Source organism: Peromyscus maniculatus, chromosome 5, assembly GCF_049852395.1.
Source record: "Peromyscus maniculatus bairdii isolate BWxNUB_F1_BW_parent chromosome 5, HU_Pman_BW_mat_3.1, whole genome shotgun sequence".
Classification (NCBI taxonomy): Eukaryota; Metazoa; Chordata; class Mammalia; order Rodentia; family Cricetidae; genus Peromyscus; species Peromyscus maniculatus.
In genome coordinates, this window is record NC_134856.1 from 52,932,243 (window position 1) to 52,954,904 (window position 22,662).

At 45.6% G+C, this 22,662-nt stretch overlaps 1 protein-coding gene across 2 annotated transcripts in view; it reads right to left on the reverse strand.

Annotated features, from left to right (window-relative positions):
- Window positions 1–22,662, reverse strand: part of Mbtps1 (membrane bound transcription factor peptidase, site 1) — a 55,849-nt gene that overhangs the window by 27,389 nt on the left and 5,798 nt on the right. For both annotated transcript variants that reach the window (XM_042277767.2, XM_042277768.2), the window contains exons 2-9: window positions 16,188–16,674; window positions 14,739–14,996; window positions 10,608–10,811; window positions 9,634–9,744; window positions 9,197–9,306; window positions 6,055–6,171; window positions 5,345–5,412; window positions 1,025–1,127 (exon numbers count right to left, since the gene is read on the reverse strand). In XM_042277767.2, the coding sequence (XP_042133701.1) occupies window positions 1,025–1,127; window positions 5,345–5,412; window positions 6,055–6,171; window positions 9,197–9,306; window positions 9,634–9,744; window positions 10,608–10,811; window positions 14,739–14,996; window positions 16,188–16,350 (1,134 nt within the window). In that variant the 5' untranslated portion in view covers window positions 16,351–16,674. The remainder of the gene's footprint in view (window positions 1–1,024; window positions 1,128–5,344; window positions 5,413–6,054; window positions 6,172–9,196; window positions 9,307–9,633; window positions 9,745–10,607; window positions 10,812–14,738; window positions 14,997–16,187; window positions 16,675–22,662) is intronic.

Below are 22,662 nucleotides of genomic sequence, written 5' to 3' on the forward strand. Positions count from 1 at the left end.
GGGGTGGGGACAAGGCCTAAACGTTCCCAGGAAGCTGTGAATCTTTCTGGGCCCTTCTTGAGATCTCCCAGAGCTCAGCACAAACTAGAGCAATGAGACATGATCTGACCCCAAAGAACACTATGAACAGGTGCTCCCCAGTCATCTCTTGAAGGATAAAGCAACTGAGTGCTGCTCTGGGGAACCTCTAATTTTGAACCAAACTGAGGTAAAGGAGGGTGAAGTGATACACAATCATATCCCAAGCAGCTCAATCACTAACATTCTGATACTGATTAATCACTAACACTAGGGACAGTGAATGCAATGACTGTTGGAAGAACAGACATTAACTATTCTCACTGGGTTTTCATTTTCACTTTAGTGGAGTCTGGCACTTGTCAGCCAGTGTTCTCCCATGGAGCTAAATTACCAACCTTGGAATTTACTTCTTAAGGCCAAAGATCTATCTGAGCTTGTATTGAGGAGAATCGCTGTCTTTCTCGCAGTTTAGACAACTGAGCCTGAGTCTACCTCACCTACATGTGAGCTTCAGAAGACAGTGAAAGATTGGGACTGGGAAAGGCCCCTCAGAATCCACCCAGGATCTGCATGGCAGCTCAACTCACTGGACTAAGGTGGCGAACACCAAAGGAGCCTGACCTCTTGTCCTCATGGGGGTGGGTGGTGGTGGTGGTATGTTTGCCCATGTGCATGCGCGTGTGTGTGCACGTGCACATATCCACAGCCCGGGCTATTTTTCTGACGGTGCACTAACAAATACATGTCAGAGCTGATAGACCAAGGGCTCCGTGAGTCACATTAGGCTAATATAGAAAAGCATACCCAGGGCTGGGCAGTGGGGGTGCACGCCTTTAATCCCAGAACTTGGGAGGCAGAGCCAGGTGGATCTCTGAGTTTGAGGCCAGTCTCGGCTACAGAGCAAGATCCAGGACAGGCACCAAAACTACATGGAGAAACCCTGTCTCAAAAAACCAAAAACCAAAAACCAAAAAATAAAAAGAAAAGAAAAAGAAAAGCATACCCAGGTAGTCATTCCCCTGGAAGAAAAGCGGGCGATGTTATCTTCAAAGTCAATGCCACCCACTCCAATCACATCCATCTGATCAGCAGGGTTATTCAGAGTGCTAAATTGAGACATATAAAAGAGGAAAAAAAAAAAAAAAAGGAGAAAAATAATTTAAAATGAATAATTCAAACCAGGTCAAGCACTCTCAGAAAAATTTAAGGCAATATCTTAGGTTCTTCTGTACAAGATATGTATAGCTTTGACGGAAGGCTGTTCCTCAGAGCTGTCCTGTGAAATGCCACATTCCTGTACCTTCACGCGATAGCCTCTTATCTGGAAGGTCATTTGTTTCTTCTCTCATTTTCCACCTTATCATGCACAAATGGGGCCTATCTTGAGGATTTCTCCTCCCTGGATTCCCTGGATCTGTCCTGGCCATGGACTTCCCCCGAGCATACAAATCAGTTTCTCACTCACCTACATGTTCCCACACCACTTTGGAGTCGATTATTCTGCCTCTTTCATCAGAACAGATACTACCTAAGATGAGCCCAGATCCATAGTTGTGTTGCTACAGTCAGACCTACTGTATGCATGCCACTTCCTTAAGAGAATGTGAGGATAGCTACCGTCACCCTGAAATCTTGAGCCCTTAGATGACAAACACATGCCAGGACCTCATGGCAGTAGTTCTGCACAAAAAGTTATAGTAAAATGACTAACAAAAGGTTTGGGTCCTAGCCAGGCATGGTGATGCATACTTTTAATCCTAGCACTCAGGAGGCAGAAGCAGGTGGATCTCTCTAAGTTCAAGGCCAGCCTGGTCTATACAGCAAATTCTGGGCCAGCTAGAGCTGTCTAAAAAGATTTACATTTCGAAGTCAAGGTGAAGCTGGCTGGAAAGCAGGAGCACTTAAGAACATATGCAGCTCCACACATGACAGCTCTGCTCCAAGAACCCTGACAATGCTGTAAGCACAACTGATTCCCAGGGGTTTCAGGGATGTGCAGCAAGAGTCTAGAGCATGTGCTTTCAGAGGCTCAAAGCACACTCAGCCAAGACTACTCTGTAACCAAGTAGCCACTCAGAGGCAGCAGAAAGGCTTCTCCCCCAGTGATGCTGCTGCACATCTGCACATCTCCATGAAGGTAAGTAGCAGAGACTAACAAAAGCACATGGCAGAACCTCCTACTGAAGTCAACAGAGGATCGCCATTTCCTACCTCCCTCCATGTGTCAATCCCCAAATCTTAACCTTTAAGAAAATACGGGAGGCACCCAGAGGGCCAAGCCAGGAAATAAAAGAAGCAAGAAGCCCTGTTAGGACTGCAAAGGAGAGTGGCTACAGCTGCAGACTAACTTTCATCAGTCTCAGGGCCAAGGGTGCAGGATCCAGAGATCCTGGTAAAGAAAATAGGGGCTGCCCACCTCACTTTCAGGGCATGCTTCTGTCCTCTGACTGGCACTGGGAGCACTCCTCCCATGCCAAGCTGTAAAATGGTAACTTTTCATGACCTAGGACACAGGGATGGGCCACATGCCACTTGCCACCACTGCAGAGAGAGAAGATGCCCAGGTCTGTGAGTACTCTGAGCACATCAACAAGCCTACACAGGGCCACTCCTCAAGATTTTCCTTCTCAGCTCCACTAACTTCCCAACTCTCAGCTCAGAAGCTCTCAGAGGTGATGACTCACTACAACAGCAGCGGTTCAGGCAGGGCCTGTGTCAGAATGTCAGAACAGCACAATAAAGGACAGGCAGTATTGACAGGAGAACCTTCAATTGCTTCTACTGGAGACACAGGTGGGAATCAGACCCAAGGAGGATGTGCACAGGTCAAAAAGTTCTGGCAAAGAGCTGGCAAGTTGCCATGTTTGCAAATTAGGTGCCACACCTGTTTTTGTACACATAGCTTTAGTAGGACATGGCCAAATTTATCCATTTCTCCATCTCCCTGCTGCTTTCTCATCACCAGGGTAGAGACCTTCTGACCACAAAGCCTACACTATTTAGACTCTCTGACATCTGAGGAAGTTTGCCAATCCCAGCTAGAGTATCAGAGAACAATGTGTATTTGCCCACTAGGCACATCTGTCTATTAGAAAACTGCTGCTATGTTGGCCTGCACAGCAATCAAACAGACCAAAGGAAAGAAGGAACAGCTGCCAGTCAGAGCTCTCCCTGTGTGTCAGCATCACCTGCACAACACCTGAAGAGCAGGCCCAGGACCCTGAGACAAACAGTAAGGCTAAGGCTCAAAAGGGAAGGTCCTCAGCCTGAATAGGCCCCATCACACCTGTCTGGTCATGCCTGGTCCCACTTCTGTTCATGCTAAAACAGCCAGGGTAAGAAAGCCTAAAGACAGGAAGAGAGGAACCTGACAACCCAGCTGATTCTGAATTGAATAGGGCTGTCAAAAATGGGAGAAGAGGCATGAGGGAGAACACATAAAAAGGAAACAAGAAAAGCTGACATTGGGCTAGAGAGATGGCTCAGCAGTTCAGAAAACTGGCTGTTCTTCCAGAGGTCCCAGCAACCACATGGTGGCTCACAAACATCTGTAATGAGATCTGGTGCCCTCTTCTGGCCTGCAGGCATACACGCAGACAGAGCATTGTATATATAATTAAGGAAGGGAGGAAGGGAGGGAAAGGGAGGGAGGGAGGGAAAGGAAGGGAGGGAGGGAGGAGGGATGGTTTGCACATCAGACTGTACCATAGGACTGCCATATAAACACCAACTTCACATCATTGGCCTTGTCCTATGCTCTGGATGCTTTGCATACACTTGCCTCTCCTCTAGACAGCCTGCCTTCCCTCAGCAAGAGCTCCAAGGACATCTCAGCCAAATGCAGTATGAACAAATGAATGTGTATATACAGCTATACATACAACCAGTCTCTCTCCTTATTGCACATGACATGTAAAACACATTCCCCTGGCAACTTCTCTTTTCTCTGAGGTCACCTTATACCCTTGGTTCCAGGACTGAACTGCACTCATCCTGATTACTCTGTGACTGAGGGTGACAAGCATTCTATTCCAGAAGTACGCCCAGAGACTGCTTATGAATGGCATCTGTAGAAGGTAAGCCAGAGCTACAGGGAGAGAACTGAGACCCCCAGGTTGGTTTGTTTGGGTTTTTGAAAGAGGGTCTTTCTACACGGCCCTAGCTGTCCTGAATCTCACTATGTAGACCAGGCTGGCCTCAAACTAGCAGAGACCCATCAGTCTGTGATTAAAAGTATGTGCCACCACACCCAGCAGGCTGAACTTTTCAGTGGGAAGTGTTTCATGCCTTGCACTGTTTTAATTTCCAAAAACTGGCATAAGGCACACCTTGACTTGTCTTCTGCTGCTCTCCTCACCGACCCTGTCAGCCCCAAAGCACCATTTATGAATGCATCATGCACCTAACACATGAGTCTCACTGTGTTTACACCTGCTCTTTTGAGACAGGCAGACATTCATCCATTTACCTCTTAATCACTGTGCCATACACAGTGACTCTCAAAAAATACTCAGAACATACTTGTCCCTAACAAACCCACTATTCTAATTACTGTCTTGTTTTCTTTGAAATAGGGTCTCATGTAGTCCACGCTGAACTTGAACTCCTGATCTTCCTGTTTCCAAAACCTCCCAAGCACTGGGATTACAGGTATATGATACCATGCCCAGCTTCCTGGTTAATTTTTGTTTGTGTGTGGGGCATACATACATTTTGGTATATGTAGACACATATGTGGACACACATGCTCACATGTGTTGGCAGAGTGAGGGCAACACTGAGGGTCTTCCTCCACTGTCCTCTAACTTATTTTTTGAAGCCGCATCTCTCACTGAACCAAAGCTCATCAACTGGTTAGACTAGCTGACCAGCAAGCCCCAAGGATCATCCTCTCTTCATTCCTAACCCTAGTGCTGGGGTCACGGGTACATGCAGCCACAGCTGGCTTTTTATATGAGTGCTGGGAATCCAAATTCAGTTCCTCATGCTGGCATGGCAAACACTTTGCCAACTGAGCCATCTCCCAAGATCCGTTCTACTTTGGAGGGAGGGGAAGGGCAGAATAAACTTTCAGGTCTCTAAACTATAGCTAAGTTTTTTCTTTTAAATTAATATAAAAAAAGATTGCCTTCTACTTACAATTGTTGAAGCAGGTGGTAAGGACTTGGGGGTCATTATGCATTCTATTTTTTTAATGAAAAACCTAACAACAAATTTTAGATAGATATAAACAAGAACACATACAAAGACACATGGACTGAAGACACAATTTCAGTTACTTCAGGGGACTAAGAATCCCTCAAGTTATCCTGGGATTACTTACCCATAAAGAGGTCCATCATTGCCGATAGCAGAAACCATGATCACATTGTTAGCTGTTAATTCCCACACCTACAAAATAACCAAGCATTTCGTTAATGAATGCTACTATCAATAGGTCACTGTCCCACAAACTGGAACTTCTCCAAGTATGTCCAAGAACAGTCCCCTCTAAGGCAGTAGTAGGCCCTGTGGGATGGGCACATGGGATAAGGTTTTGGAGCCAGACAACCCAATGAACTTGGGGCTGGACAATGCATAGCACATTGGCCCAGTGGCCAGGCTCAGAAAAACAGAGTGCAGGTTTAAAAGAAAAGCATCAAGACACCAGGGAGGTTGGGCTGGAGAGATGGCTCAGAGGTTAAGAACACTGCTGTTCTTCCAGAGGTTCTGAGTTCAATTCCCAGCAACCACATGATGGCTCATAGCCATCAATAATGAGATCCGTTGCCCTCTCCTGGCGAGCAGGCATACATGGAGGCAGAATGTTGTATACATAACAAATAAATAAATCTCTTTAAAAAAAAAAAAAAAAGGCCAGGGAGGCAGCAATGCTCCTTAAAAATACTTGCTCCCAGGCCAGTTTCTGACGTTCATGTGATTAACCCTGTTTCACAAAGCTGTCATTACCTAGCAGAAATGACACACACTTCAGGTACAAAAGCACAGGAGCTGTCACCCAACATACTGCCCTTGCACAGTGACTTGACCAACCTTGTCAACAAAGGGATGATCCATGAAGTCAGGCCCGCCGATGCTAAGGTTTAGAACGTCAATCTTCTTTAGGATGGCATAGTTGAAGGCGTCCAAAAACCAAGATGTGTAAGACACCTGGTTAAATCGAAACAGTCCTCTGAGGGCCTCAGCAGAAGTGTAAAGAGCTGTGACAGCTCTGGTTTCTAAGGACAAGCACATTCTTCAAAGCATGGGGACAAATCCCAAGTAAAAATGCTTTAGAATGTAAACATTACACCCACAAACTAAGTCCTTGAACTAAACCCAAAGAAGAGGACTGTGCTCTATGCTGTGTCTCTCCTCAGGGGGCATCAGGCAACTGTCTACCTCATAGCATGCCTTCTAGGACCAATCCGAGCTTCTAACTGCCTCATAGAAGGACTCATTCTAAGATACTGCTGTCACGTTAAGCATTTATACAGTTTAAGGCATCTGTGTAACACCCCTCATTCCTAAAAAGACTGAAGGACAAACAGGAGCAACCACAGCCACTTCACAGTATCATGTTACCAGTGTTGAGCATCCTCTACTTTCCTTATGTAAATTACATTGCTTTTTGAACTACTTCTGTTTTTTGATTATTTGTTTTTTTACACACAAGCTAAGCCAGGCACAGTGGCTCACAACTGTAATCCAAGCACTTTAGAAGCTGCAGCTGGAAGGCTGCTGTGAGTCTGAGGCCAGCCTGGGCTACATAGTGAGTTCCAGACTAGTCTGGAGCTACAGAGTAAGACCCTGTCTCAAAAGCAAAAACAAAAAACCAAGCAACAACAAAAACACAAAACCAAGCTCATAGTAGGCAGAGTAGTACAGTAAGGAAGAGTATTTTGAAAGGCTTTTTAAAAAAGCTAAACTGCATGCTGATATGCAAAAGAAATCCTAAGAGGCAGCATAGGCAGCAAAGAACTATGGGGAGTGAGCTGAAAGCCACTGGAAGGAACAGGTAGGTGTCATCACTGTGCTTCTTTTTGATGTGCTGGAGCTCAAAAATAAAATTTAAAAAATATGGGCTGGGGGGGTGGAGGGGTAGGGGCGGTAGGCAGTACGAGAGATGGCTTAGAGGTTAAGAGCACTGGCTGTTCTTCCAGAGGTCTCAAGTTCAATTCCCAGCAACCACATGGTAGCTCACAACCATTTATAATGAGATCTGGAACCCTCTTCTGGCATACAGGCATACATGCAGTCAGAACACTATATAGATAATAAACAAATAAATCTTTAAAAAAATAAATAAATAAGGGCTGGAGAAATGGTTCCGAGTAGTGACCACTAGTGTCAACTGTAAATTTGAAGAATCTAGAAACAACTGGGACATGGGCCTATGGCCATGCCTGGGGTAGGGGTTATCTTGATTATATTAATTCACATGGGAAGACCCATTTTAATTGTGTGTGGGTCCACAGGGCAGAACACTCAGGGAAAAAAGCAACGAGCACTAGTTGGCATTCACTGCTCTTCTGCTTTGTGATTATGGATCCTTGTGATCAGCTGCCTCAAAGTTCCTGCCACCCAGATTCCTGATCATGATGAACAAAACCTTGAACTGTGAGCTAGAATCAATTCTTTTTCCATTAAGTTGCTTTTGACAGAGTATTTTGTCACAGCAACAGGAAAAAAATTAAGAGAGTCAAGTACTTGCTATACAAACATGAATGAGTTTGATGCACACATAAAAATCTGGATGTGGTAGTGCATACTTGAAATCTCACAACTGAGTAGGCAGCTCCCTGGGGCTTTTTTGCCACCCACACTAGCCTAATGGACAAGTTCCAGTTACCTGAACATGGGCCTACATGTTTAAACAGGATCCTCTAGCCTGAATCAGGTTAGGCCTCCCTGCAACTCTCTCTAGAACAAAGTCAAGCAATCTATACTGTGACTTGACAGCTCTCAATTTATGGTACCAAGCTCTTTGTTTTGTATGCTACAGTGAACTAAATCACATGATATGAAACTTACTGCCAGCTTGATAATTTCTTTGTTCTTGGGATGTGCTAATTATGAAAGTGCTTAAGCTGCTTTCTAAAGAGGCTCCTCTGGCCTCCACCCCACCCCTAATAGTGATCTCCCCCTCTTTCCTCATCTCTCTTAGTCTCTTAACAACATTGCTCTGCAGGCCTTAAAGGGAAGAATCTCTTTCCTTCTAAGGTCCCATAATGCTTAGATCTCTATAAATGGTACTGTTTCTGTCTAATGCTCTCTCTCCCACCATAAGGCCCTTTCTCCTAATGAATGACATCATATGAAGGGACTGTGTTTCAGTCCCTTCCTGGACCAACTGCTACTGCTCTTCTCTCTCTTTATTTAGTACCAATGAGAAATTCTGTCTCAAGAAACAAGGAGAAGTCAGGTGTGGTGATGCATGCCTTTAATCCCAGCACTCAGGAGGCTGAGACAGGAGAATCTCTATGAGTTCATGAGTTTGAGACCAGCCTGGTCTACATAATAAGCTTCAGGCCAGCCAAGGAAAGACAGTGAGACCCTGTCAAAAACAAAACAAAAAACAAGGTGGATGATGTTCAGGCTGACAGATAGCCTCCACACACAAACACACATAAATGAGTATCACAAATAAAACACACACACACGCACGCACGCACGCACGCACGCACGCACGCACGCACGCACGCACCTACAGTAGCCTCTTCCTGTTTCCAGACAAAATGAGTAAACAAAGCTGTAACCCTTAGGTGCTGGGATACTAGGATACAGAGTTCAGCAACACAGTCCCCATTCTCCAGCAGTGGGAACGAAATAAATGGTGGCAGGGGGTGGAGGGTGGGGTGGGGGGTATGTAAGCCATGAACATGTCATTAGTCCATCATGGAAGACCTACACAGTAGCCCAGAGTGTCCAGGCAAGCCTGATTGTGAAAGACAAACAAATCAAGGAAGTACAGTAGCCTTGGAGGAAGGTCAGTCTTGAGGACTAGGGCAGAAGGCTGATGAATGCAGTGCTGGGGAAGGACACACAGAAGACAGGACATGTGAGACAGCGAGGCACCCATGACAATGAGGAAGGCTGGTACTGCAGTGTGCCATCTGTCGTGGCTGTATCACAGTGCTTCATGTCAACCTCAGCTCTGACCACTCACATGTGTCAAGGCCCCTCAAACACCTACCTGATTGTTGGTAAAGACCCTGAAGATGTGCAGCTCTGCATCTGGGGCAAATCCCTGGCACTCCCTCATGCTGGCAATCACACCGGCGACAAATGTGCCATGGCCCAGCCCTGCAGCCACAAAAAAGGAAGTCCCATGAGACAGCTGAGGTAGAACACTCCAAACCAACAACCACGCACTCCTGGTCTTGGACACAAGCAGCCTCTGCTGTGGTCTGCCCTCATACTCCTGACACCACTGTTCCTGCTCTCCTCTGTGCGACTCCACAGGCAACCTTTCTCAGCACGTACCTCCTTCTCCCAGCCTCTACTTCCCCACATCATCTGAGAGGCTCAGCAAAGCTTCTTAGTACTTGGGCTTGTCTGTGCAATCACAGGGTAACTCACAAGTACTGCCTCCAGACCCAAGAGCCTTGCTCTCATCTGACTGGGACCTACCATCATCCAGGGTCCGCTCATTGGTCCAGTTGGTTCTCTCCTTCACATTCTTGAAGTGTGGATGCTTCTCACTGAGCCCAGTATCAAAAACAGCAACCCTGACATTAGCACCTTATCCCAAAAAGAGGAAACAGCAAACAATCACATTGGGAGAAATAATCTTTCTTGATTTTTACCCATAAAACACCGTTCCTTTGAAGGAGCCACAGAAACAGGAAATCAAGGGCAGGCCCCTGGGATAGGACACAGTTCACAGGTGAAGTTCACACACTAGTGAAGACACAGCTGTTTTGCTCTCGTCAGCAAAGGAAAGGGACTCTCACTGATTCTGAGTTTCATTGTGTAAGACACGGTGTTTCCTGAATCAAGTGGCCAGCTAGTGGGATGATCCCTCAGCTGCTCCACAGTTACAATTAGTAAATATGACTAACTGTCCAAATCCAGGTGTCCATCTTTGAGTGCTATCACCTTCTTAGAAAAATGCAGCTTTGCAGATGTGATGTGGTACTGCAGCACATGATGACAGCCATGGGCTGTGAGTTCTGCTGTTTTGTGTAGTGAAAACAGGAAAGAAATGTTCAAGCCCAAGGTCCTGCATTCCATTCCCAGGTCCCACATAGTACGAGAGAAGAGACGCCTACAAGTCATCCTCTGACCTTAACATGCATACCATGGCATATATTCACACACACATGTACATATGAACTCATGTATATGTGCACACACACACACACACACACACACACATTCCTATACTTACATGCACATGTACTTGTGTTCAAGCACATACACACAAATTTTTAGATGTGAAACACATGCTGGGCTTAAGAGGCAAATACCAGGAAAATTCACTGTACCCAGCTCATACACGGTAGGAAGGATAGAAGTATGTGTTGGCAGAGCTGTGGCAGGACAACCCAGCAAACTGCCTCCCTGGATGCTGACTGTCCAAGTCCCTGGTCTGCAGTACACACCTGTGTATCCCATCTGCCACAGCACATCTGCCTGCAATGTCTGGGCAACCTGCCGAGGAATGGCTCTTAGCAATCGCCGACTTGAATGTCTTCCTGTGGCATGCCAGAATCCAGAGCCCAGGGAGAGGCTGGCTCTTCTCAGGGGTCGTGATGACTGCCATTTCTGACTCCACCGGGTTTCATTACATGGCACAATGGGGTCAGCTGGAGTCAAGGAAGAGCATGATCAGAGACCATGAGGACAAGTGCACACACTGTGCTCTAAGGCAAGGCCACCCTCCTGCAAACAGCAAGGTCACCTTGAACTCACGTTTCAGGACTTTCCTCAAGGCAATCACAATTATGGGACAGTATTTAGTTGCTATATTATACCCAAATGACTTACAATTCTGTAACCAAGGGAAGCCAGAGAAAGACTTACAGTGACTTTTACAGAAGTCCTGCTGGGGTCACCATAATCAGGAGGATCACGAGTTTAAAGCCACCTAGGCTATATTGCAAAACTCTGACTCAAATAAATAAACCTTTTGTGACACTGAAACACTAAAGATAAAAATCATTCTCACCAGTGGCCTGCCCTCAAGAGGCCAGAAAAAAAGGGAAATGACCCAAGAGCTGGCCATTGGAGGATCAGCAGCTTTTAAAGGAAAAAGCTGCCTTACCTCACTGAACATACGTCTGGCCAGACTTTAGCAGGGACTTTAAGCTATGTACTGCCCAAAACTCAGAGATTTTCTTACCTTTTCCAGTTTCCCCTTTCAAGAACTGAAAGAACCAGGAGGGAGAGAGGAGGGTCTGAGGCGAGAGAATACTCTGGACCTATTTTGTGTACTTTTGCTAAGATCTGTCAAATTGTACACTTAAATAATGAATTTTAATACCTGAAAAATCCCTTCATTAAAAAATAATTGAGGGAAATAAAAGTAAAATATTATTATGAGTTTTCATTTTACCTCTCAAAGTCTATGTTATAATAAAAAACAATCATATTTTAAAAAACAATTTCATTTATTAGTGTGAGTGGGCACATACAACTTTGAGTCAATTCTTTCCTTTTACCTTTACATGGGTCCCAATTGAACACAGATTGTCAGACTTACATGGCAAGTACCTTTACCCCCTGAGCCACCTCGCTAGCCCTCAAATCAAAATTAATAAATAATATAGTGAGGGACACAGACCATGTCATATGACTAACCACTGAAAGAACTGGGGATCATTGGCTTGGACAGAAGAAACTGATAAAAAGAACAGCAAGGCCTCTGCAAATAACAGAGATGATGTCTCGTCAGGGTTCCTATTGCTGTGATGAAACACCATGACCAAGCAACTTGAGAAAGAAAGGGTTTATTTTAGTTTACACTACAGCTAACAATCCATCACCAAGGGGAGTCAGGACAGAAACTCAAACAGGCAGAAACCTGGAGGCAGGTGCTGATGCCGAGGCCATGGAGGGGTGCTGCTTATTGGTTTGCTCAGCCTGCTTTGTTATAGAACCCAGGACTACCAGCTCAGGGGTGGCACCACCCACAATGGGCTGGAATCTCCCACATCCGCTACTCAATAAGAAAATGCCCTACAGGTTTGCCTACAGTCTGATCTTATGGAGGCATTTCCTTAATTGAGGTTCCCTCCTCTCAGATGACTTTAGCTTGTGTCAAGTTGACATAAAACTAGTCAGCACAAGTGGACATCTTCATGATGTCATTAATATCTCATATGAAAAGATGTTAGCTTTGTCTTAGGGCCAGTAGAGAGAACCCAATGGGATCCAAAGCAAGACAGATTTCAGCCAAACATCAACATCAAGCAAAATGTGAGTTACAGTGCTACCACATGCTATGAGCACATTGCTAAGCACTGCACTCTGGCACTATTTCACTTCCTCCTCTGAGAACCAGTGAAGTGATGGTCAGTACCTCTCTATGTTAGGAGAGAAAATGAAGCTTCTAGTGAAAAGGAGCTTCATGCTCAAGGCTGTAGCTAGCCACAACACAGTACAGACGCTGCAGAAAGGAACCTCATAAGAATGGCCTAGGCTTCATGGCAACTCTAAGTCTCCAAAAACATTCCAGAGTTCTCAAAGACGAAATGAACCAAAATGAACAGGAAACTGAATAAAATGACAGTGTATGCACCTGGGTAACTGTACCAAGTTTGACCTGATTTTCCTGAGTTGTTTGGGCACTGATGCTCTTTAAGGAGAAAAAAATACAAGACATCTGGGATAACAGGCCAGGCCCTTAAGAAATCAGATCCAAAGTCTGCAGGTGACTCAAAGTCCTGGTCTGCTGCACTGCAGAGGTCAGCCTTTCCAAAGACAGCACAACCTCAGAGGCTCTGGAGCCTAGCATATAACAGACAAAGCAGTGAGAATAAAATGTTCTTTTATTTTTTTTTTTTTTTTTTTTTTGGTTTTTCGAGACAGGGTTTCTCTGCGTAGTTTTGCGCCTTTCCTGGAGCTCACTTGGTAGCCCAGGCTGGCCTCGAACTCACAGCGATCCGCCTGTCTCTGCCTCCCGAGTGCTGGGATTAAAGGCGTGCGCCACCACCGCCCGGCCAAAATGTTCTTTATTTAGCCTGCCCAATAAAACAAACAACAGGGCTGGAGCTGGAGCTCAGTTGGTAGAATACCTGCCTAGCACTCAGAAGGCTCCAAGTTTTGTTGGTAGCACCACTTAAAACTGGGTGGGATGGTGAGGGCCTGTAATCCTCACACTTCAAAGGTGGAAACAAAAGGATCAGAAGTTTAAGGTCACCCTGGACTACACAGTAAGTTCCGGGTCAGCCTTGGCAGCGGTGGCACACGCCTTTAATCCCAGCACTTGGGAGGCAGAGACAGGCGGATCTCTGTGAGTTCGAGGCCAGCCTGGTCTACAGAGCAAGTTCCAGGACAGGCACCAAAACTACACAGAGAAACCCTGTCTTAAAAAACCAAAAAAAAAAAAAAAAAAAAAAAAAAGGAAAGAAGGTCAAAAGAAATGATAGCAAATTATTAAAGTTAGCAGTGTGCTAACCTGGTTTGATGAATAGAAAAAATGTTCTCCGGGTGGCACGAGGTCCTCTATAATACAGAAAGCACTACATTAAGTTTGTAGTTTGTTACTTGGGGATGGATTCTACCTCCAAAAGCCCAACTGTAACAAAACTAGGCGCAAGAAAATGAGAGCCAGACTCCATAGGCTCACACCCAAAGGCCTGCCAGTACCCATAGATTACAAGAGTGTGCTGCAACATCCACCTCTGGTCCTGGTCAGGGAGCTCAGAGGGAAACAAAACAAAGCCCAGGAAAAGATCTTTTGCAAGAGGGCTGTAAAGATGAAAACATGCACTCAAAAGGAGCAAAACCTAAGTACAGAGGAGACCCAAAGACAAGGTCTACACAAGGGTGTGGTGGCATACCTCTACAATTCCAGCATTTGCAAAGAGGAGGCAAGAAAACTGTCTCAATTCCAGCCTGGCTACAGAGCAAGACTGGTTTGGGGTTTTGTTTTTTGGGTTGTTTTTTTTTTGTTTTTTGTTTTTCAAGACAGGTTCCTCTGTGTAGTCTTGGCTGTCCTGGAATTCACTACATAGATCAGGCTGGCTAAACTCACAGAGATCCACCTGCCTCTGCCTCCTGAGTACTGGGATTAAAGGCCTGCGCCACCAGCGCCTGGCATTTAAAAAAAAAAAAAAAAAGCCAAGACTTTCCACTCAACACACAAAGGGCTGGTAGACTGTTTGTCAGAAGAGTCCCAGATGAACACAGAAACCAGCTTCCACAGAGATACAGGTCACCACCACGGTCTACTACAGACCCTCAGTGTTCCTCCCAAGACAGCATGAAGCTGCTTTTCTCAAGAAAATGCTGTCCACTGGGCATGGTAGTGCATGCCTGCAATCACAGCACTTTGGAGGTGGAGACATAAACACAGGGAAGGTCAGGTGTTCAAGGCCAGCCTCAGCTTCAGGAATTTGAAGCCTGAGCTACAGGAAATAGGTCTCAGAAAACAAAACAAGGAAATCACCTGTCAGGACAACATTCTCCACTGGAGAACTGTGAAAAAGGACACAGGTGTCTCCCAATCAGCCTTAGCAACTCTGTGGTGAAAGCCAAGCAGTGGTGTGGCCTGTGCTCACCATACTTACACTCAGCAGACTTCAGGGAACGAAAGACTTTCCGCTGAGGTGTTACTCGCTTGATGTTTGGATGATCCTCAAGTGTGAGCAGCCCGGCCTTCTGCTTCTCTTTGATCTGAATCACCTCAAAATCACTAGGGTAGTCACTGGATGGGTTGTTCCGAGGTATAATTCTCCAGTTGTCCACTTCACTGCTTTTCAGAGCACTTGAAATAAATGAGTTTCTAGCTTTGGCTGTGAAGTATCCGTTGAAAGCCACAATATATTCTGAAATCAATGGCCACAGTAAAGTAAGTACTTACATACATAACAGAGTATACCTAATTTGAATCTTCACTGGCAAAAGAACAATGTACCTCAAAAGCCCAGAGCAAAATAAGAGTAAACAGAAAAATAAGTGTAAAATGCCATAGCACCCAGGCAGCGGTGGCACACGCCTTTAATCCCAGCATTTGGGAGGCAGAGACGGACGGATCTCTCAGAGTTTGAGGCCAGCCTGGGCTACAAAGTGAGTTCCAGGACTGACACCAGGGCTGCAGAGAGAAACTCTCAGTCTCAAAAAACAACAACAAAAAAAGCTCTAGGCAGCAGTATTCAGAGTTCTGGGTAAAGCTGACTTACATAAATCTTAATCACACAAAATATACAGTTCAAACCCAGACATCTATGTATTTTTTTAAATGTAAGTATGGGTCTAATGAGATGGCTCAGTAGTTAAGCTCTTGCAGAGGACCTGACTTCAGTTTCCAGTACCCAAGTTAGGCAGCTCACAACCACCTATAACTCTAGCTCCAGGGGATCTGATAACTCTAGCCTCCATAGGCTAGGGGTGGGGGGTGGGGGGTGGAGAGATAGCTCAGTGGTTAAGAGTGCTTACTGTTCTTAGAGAGGACCCTGGGTTCAGTTCTCATGACCCACACAGTCGCTCACAACCATCTGTAACTCCAGTTCCACAGGATCTGAAACTCTCTTCTGGCTTCCACAAGTGCCAAGCACGCATGTGGTCCACAGACACATATGCAGGCAAAACATTCATCCACATAAAATGTTTGTAAATTGAAAACAAAATAAAATACCCCCCCCCCCCCCATCTACAGAAATCTGACTACAGTAAAGAAAGGTAGTTCTCCAACAGGGACAGGAGTTCAGGGAATGTGTACGGCTGTTTGTTCTACAGAAAGTGAAGACAAAGATCAGATCAAGTCACGTATTTCCTGCTCAGCCCTTCTGCCTGGGGCTTGACTTCCAAAGTGATGCTCAGCACCTACATCAGCATCTCCCAACTGTTGTACACAGTAAGTTCTACTCCATTACTTAACACCTTAAGCAAATGCTAATGCCTACATGGTGCACACTCATTCCATCTGAAATTTACCACAGAAGTAGAATGGAAGTGAATATTTATATTAAGTTTGAAAACAAAGACGGGAGGGCCCAGCACTGAAGACAGTTCATTACCATATTCCACCACAGTTGAGGAGAATTCCACCTTCAAAGTCAGGTGGGAACAGCTAGGGCATGGGGCCTTTTCAAAGGCTCTCTTCCCCAGCCTGTCACCCAGATGCTTCTTCCCACACAGCAAAACCACCAGCAGAAGAAGCCAGATGTTGATGAGCTTCATGGTCCTAAGTGAATATGGTCATAAAATTGCATAAATTCAAATCACACTAGGTTCTTCCTTGATCAGAAGTGAATTTTTGTTTTGGCTAAAAGCTGCAACCTTACTGATGAGCCATCCTACAGACTTGTCCAACGTAAAGAAAACCTCAGTCCCATGGTCACCCACAGCTTGGCCCAAAAAGAGGCTTTCATTTCTTTCTCCGCTTCTTCTCCATCTTGGACAGGGGCTTCTCTCATTAGGGCAGAGTCGACTGAGTCCTAAACTCCATTTGCACACAGACCCAAATCTAGCGGGGACGCCCAAGCAACCACTCCGTGGGCCGATCTGAAATAAAAACAGCACACAGAGACATCAGAAGCATCCCGATGAAGCCAGATATGACAGTAACAGCTGTAATCTAAGTGGAAGGATCAGACACCCCAGTCACAAAACAGACAAATGGGAATATTACACAAAGTGCCCGCTCTTGTTTAGATTTACTTACACCTCACTGCTTTCCTGGAAACATTTCAAGACAGCTCTCCATGAAGTAAAGGGAGAGTAAGTGAGGGAAATAAGGAGACTAAGAACAACAGCTAAGCAGAGGGGCACGAAGCAGGCCAGCCTCCATCCCACCCTCACTTCTGCTTCAGACTGTGCTTCCTGACATGGGTAGCTCTCCACAGGCCAGGGCATGGTGCCAATCAGCATCTACAATTTTTCAGTCAAAGCATAGTTATAGGACCTTATTTTCTGCTGTAAATTATACCTAAGTACGAACTATTATCTAGCCAAGTCATTTTAATAGGTTCTTTAAGAGACACTGCTTAGCCGGGCGGTGGTGGCGCACACCTTTAATCCCAGAACTCGGGAGGCAGAGCCAGGTGGATCCTGTGAGTTCGAGGCCAGCCTAGTCTACAAAGTGAGTTCCAGGAAAGGTGCAAAGCTATACAGAGAAACCCTGTCTCAAAAAAAAAAAAAAAAAAAAAAAAAAAGAGAGAGAGAGAGACACTGCTTAAATGTACTCATATTTTAAAATATTTTCTGCCAATTTTATGAAAAGGGTACAGACGTTTTCTGCAGCCATTAAATTTATTTTACCTGAAACGTCAAACTTAAATTAAACCAGTTAAATCTATTATAAAATCAGATTAGCCCTTTACTGGAAGTGGAATAGAGAACAGTTTGTGAAGCAAGCTATTTCTAAAGAAAGTATTACATATGAGTATAAAATTTCTCTTAGGCTCAGATCTCTCTCAAAATATTTAAAGTACAGAAGAACAGCTGTTCTTCACAACAGCGGCAGCAAGAGCTGAGTGCCACAGCATGACCGGCGAATGCAGCTCACCATCACATCTGAGGGGAACAATCCAGCCAGGAGAGGGAACATGGAACAAGTCAGGCCCTTGTATTGTCACGAAAGAAGATGAAGGGGGGGGGGGGGGGGAGGAACAGACACCATCAACCAAGATGAATCGGTTAATTCATCCTTCTGGAAGAAACTGGTCCTTTAGAGTATTAAAGAGGTTTTGGTTTTGGCAACTGCCTGTTGGCCCTTCTAAAACAGGAAAGGGATGAAACAGGACTGAGGGAGAAGGACCTAACAGCTGCTTAAACTTCACCAGTAGGACCTTTCCTGCTGCACCATCCAACAGTCTGCAAAAGCAGCCAGTCTAGAACCCACACCAGAGACTGGGGCTGCTGGGATGTACTCAGAGGAGAAATAACGATGTCTATCTCAACAGAAGGACAGTGAGAATGTCAATCACAAGAGCAAAAAAGTAAAGCAAAGACCCCCTAGAAAGACCAGAGGTCAGTTAAGCCACCTTACACACTCTGCAGAAGCCAGAAGCCCTATCAGGGCTATCAGGGAACAGAGTCTCAGAGAACAACAGCCCTGGTCAAAGAATATACAGCTAGTCACTGAAGTAATATAATAGTTCCAATGCTGTAGTAAGTGTGCACTTTACAAAAGGGGCTGGACAGTTGCTCAGTGGTTAGAGCACTGGCTGCTGTTCCAGGGGATATGAGTTTGATTCCCAATACCCACATGGCAGTTTACAACCATCTGTCACTCCAGTTCCAAGGGATCCAAGGCCCTCTTCTGGCCTCCCTGAGCACTGCATACACATGGTGCATAGACACACATGAAGGCAAAGCACCTATACACATAAAATTTTAAAAATGAAAAAAAAAGTTAACAAAAATAATCTCTTAAATCCTTCTGCCTTAAGAGAAAGACTCTATAAGCTAGTGTAGATATATAATGTGAATGTTAGTGAGCAATACTTGTGAGAGCATCATAGGCCTTACTGCAATAAATCACTTTTAACGATGTCCTTGATAACTCTCTCACAGGTAGACAGTCAATTTCTATTATAATGTATTCTATGTAGAAGAGAGAGTTGATGTTTACAAATTAGGCAGGGGCCTGATTCTCTGAAAACAAAGAAATGGAAAGGAACGAAATTAAGTTTTTCAAAAGAAAATAACCAGCCAAGCTTTGTGGCACAAGCATTTAATCCCAGCACTTGGGAAGCAGAGGCAGGAGACCTCTGAATTTGAAGCTAGCATGATCTACAGAGCCAGTTCCTGGACAGCTAGGACTACACAGAGAAACTCATAAGGTAGTCAACTCTACTCCAGTCAGTTCTGGGGAATAGGACAGACACACACCGACAGACAGACACCCCCAACATCGCAGCACACTCTGCCTTTATTACTCACTATGCCATGCCATTTTATAGAGTGCTTACCCAGTAAAATACTGCCAGGTGTTAGGGGAGGGAGGGGAGAGACAGAGACAGAGACAGAGACAGAGACAGAGACAGAACGAGGGAGGGAGGGAGGGAGGGAGGGAGGGAGGGAGGGAGGGAGGGAGGGAGGGAGGGAGGGAGGGCGAGCACATGTAAGCAGGTCACACACTGCTGCACGTGTGAGGAAGCAAAGGAGGGCAACCCCAACCAGCCACCAGGCCAAAGGCAGGAAGGGAAGGTATCAGAGTAGAGGTCCCCTAAACTGACAGAGTCCCTTTAAGGAGTGACAAAAGGAAGCCTTTAGCTGCACAGAAGCTGAGCTGGGGAGAGCTACAGAAAGGCACTGTGGAGGGAAAGTAGTGCATCCGGGGACAAGAACACAGAACATGCACAAGGGCATCCTGTCTAAGGAGGAAGGGGATTGGTGCAGGACACTCCAAAATGCAGACATCAGCCGCCAAGGGGAGTGAGCATACAGAGCCAGAGAACACTGCTGCACTGTACAGGCAGGAGGGTCAGAGTACTGGATAAGGCAGAAACCTCTGACCTCACAGAGCTTATCTTCCAGTGTGGGGACGCAGATAAGAAGTAAGTAAATGCAGCTTGGCTGACAGTAAGTGCTGTGCTTGGAAAGCAGAGCAAGGAAGGAAACAGGACAGTTAAGAGGGACGCATCGCCAACTTGAGTGCCACAGAGGCCGGGAGAAGGGACCTGTAAGAGGACACCTAAAGGAAGTAGTTTGGAGTGAATAGCAAAGGAAACAGGCCTGCATGGCTGAGCAGAATGCAGAAAGGGGAGGGAGGGGAGATGAAAGAACTGGGGACAGACCAGGGACAGCCCTGAACATCAGAGAGGACCTCCGTTCTTATTTTGAAAGGGAAGGGAAGACACAGCTGACCACTCAGGCTTCTAGGAGAAATGAATTCAGGGGATAGGGGACCCAGTGGAAGATCATGGGTATAAATAACCCGGGGAGAGAAGATGCTGACTTGGACCTTAAGAATAAAAAGGTAGAGTCAAACTTTCCTGATGACAGATGTGGGAGAGTGCAGGTGAGGAGTCAAAGTCATAAGGGTAACTTTTGCCTCTTCGATGAAGACTAAAGGGAAGCTGGCTCAGGGGAACACCCCCATGGAAACTAAGTTGTGAACACCTCCGTTTAGGATGCTCATGGGGGGGGGGGGTGCGGGAAGAGAGGGGGATTTGTGATTGGTATGTAAAATGAATAAAAAATTTCTTTTTTTTTTTTTTTTTTTTGGTTTTTCGAGACAGGGTTTCTCTGTGTAGCTTTGCGCCTTTCCTGGAGCTCACTTGGTAGCCCAGGCTGGCCTCGAACTCACAGAGATCCGCCTGGCTCTGCCTCTCGAGTGCTGGGATTAAAGGCGTGCGCCACCAACGCCCAGCTTAAAAAATTTCTTAATAAAAATTAATTAATTAGAAAAAAGGATCCTCATCAACACAGGGAGGCAAATCCTGGGCCACCCAGCACCTCTTCTTTGGGGAAGATGACAGGAACAGGAGAGACCAAAAGAAAGCCAAAATCAGACTTCCATAAGACGAGTCTGGCCACTGGATGAGTCTACTGGCTTAGTTTTTAGAGGGAGATGGCTCAGCAGAGAAGGCCACTTGCTGCCAAGCCTGACTACCCGAGTTCTATCCCTGGAACCTACATGATAGAAGGAAGGCGTGAACCAACTCCCACACATGTCCTCTCTGATCTCCACACTAGTGCCCATCCATACAACAAAATAAATGTTTTTAAAATGTTACTGATCTCTTCCAGAAAAAGGTCATACAAGTGAATGAGTGGCCCTGGTCTGACTGCACTCCACCAAGCCCCGTCTACTCCAGAAACTTGCTCTCCACGCTCACAAGTGCTAGAAGGAAGTAAGGAAAGAAGGAAACGCTTCAGGTACAAAGTCTCCTGGAATAAATGAACAAGCTGGAAATGACAGAAAACGAAAACAGCTTTGCTGTGTAGACCCAGGTAACCTGTTTATTGTCCTCGAAGGTGAAAAGTCCAGGCTTTTAAAGACATTACTGTGACAGGCCTGTGGTGGAAAATTACAGAGCCTAAGGTTTCTACAGGTTCCCAATCCTGGAAGAAGGCTCAAATCACTTTCCTTTATGGCTTCTAATTCATGACTCGACTGTTAGAAGATAGTGCCTGGGGCCTGGCACAGAAAGCCAACCATTTACCACTAACCCCTGCGTTCTTGGGCCTGTGTTCAGAAAGATCCTAACCCACAGACATGTCCAGTGGGGCTTTTAAAAACAGACTGTACTTTGAGAGCTGGAACAGACCTATTCACCTGTATCAACAGCCCATGGTGTCCAAGCTACAACCCCAAGTCAGTAAACAAGAGCCACAAGACATGCTCACTAGCTAGTGGCAAGAAGGAGCACCACATTAGTTAGACAGGTATGTGTACACAGGCTCACACACAGGGAGAAAGAAAGCCACTAACTTGTCCTTCACTTTCTGAGTTAGTATGCTGAGGACAAGGGAACCACAGAGACCCAGTTAGGGCTGGAGTGAGGCAGGTAAGAAAGTGTGTGGAGAAGGCCACCAAAAAATAAGATGAATGAGCCATTTAGTATTGAGCAGCAATTGAAATACTAGTAGGAACTCAAGGTTTTCAGATGTACTCACAGATTAGAAATAAACAAGTACATATCTGAATACACACCCCATCCACTAAGAGGACATAGCAGCAGTGTCACGTGTTGTACCCCCAAGAAGGAAGGCCACCTTGTGTCCAGATGGCTGAGTATCATTCTCCAGGGAAAGAAGCTGGGTTCCTTGAAGAACAGCTCAGGGAGGGTGGAGGGGGTGGAGGGAGGGTGGGACCAGATGAGATGACTGTGGAGCCCCTTGTGCCAGACAGTGAAGCAGTGCTCACTGGGAGAATATGCCACCAGAAGCCAGGGTGGAGAGACTTTCCCTAGCAAAATCTGGGACAATCTCAACCTCACAATATATAATGAGTAACAGATCATAACTCCTTGAAAATTAAATGGGAAAAGAGTCTCCAACACAAATAAAGTGGAAGCTTAAGGAAAACTCTGCTGTTTACATAGTTTCAAATGCCGCCCACTAAAATACATATTTACAAAGGGGAAGAATGACTTCATCTCATGATCCAAGCCAACCGGCCATAGACAAAGGGGCCCAGCCAGCCCCCTCTCCCAGAAGAGGCACTGAGAAGAGCCCTGCTAATTTCTGAGGCTGCTTCCAAAGATTCAGAGCAATCAAATCATGAGGAGGCATTAGATGAACCCCAAGGGCCATTTTATGAGGCAACTTAACACTCACCAGTTGTACAGTGATATCTAGAACATAGCCCTAGACAGTACTGACTAACATGAAATAGGGAATGTACCTGATCATGGGGATATACTGAAGTTCCAGCCCTCAACCTCCTGAATCTAAGCATATACAAATCCTTTACATAAAATAGCACATCACTTCTACAGAAGTGGAATTGTGCACATCTACACTTTAATTTATACCAGATTACTTATAATACCTAAAAAGGCATAAATACTAAACGGTTCTGCCATATCGTTAAGGGAA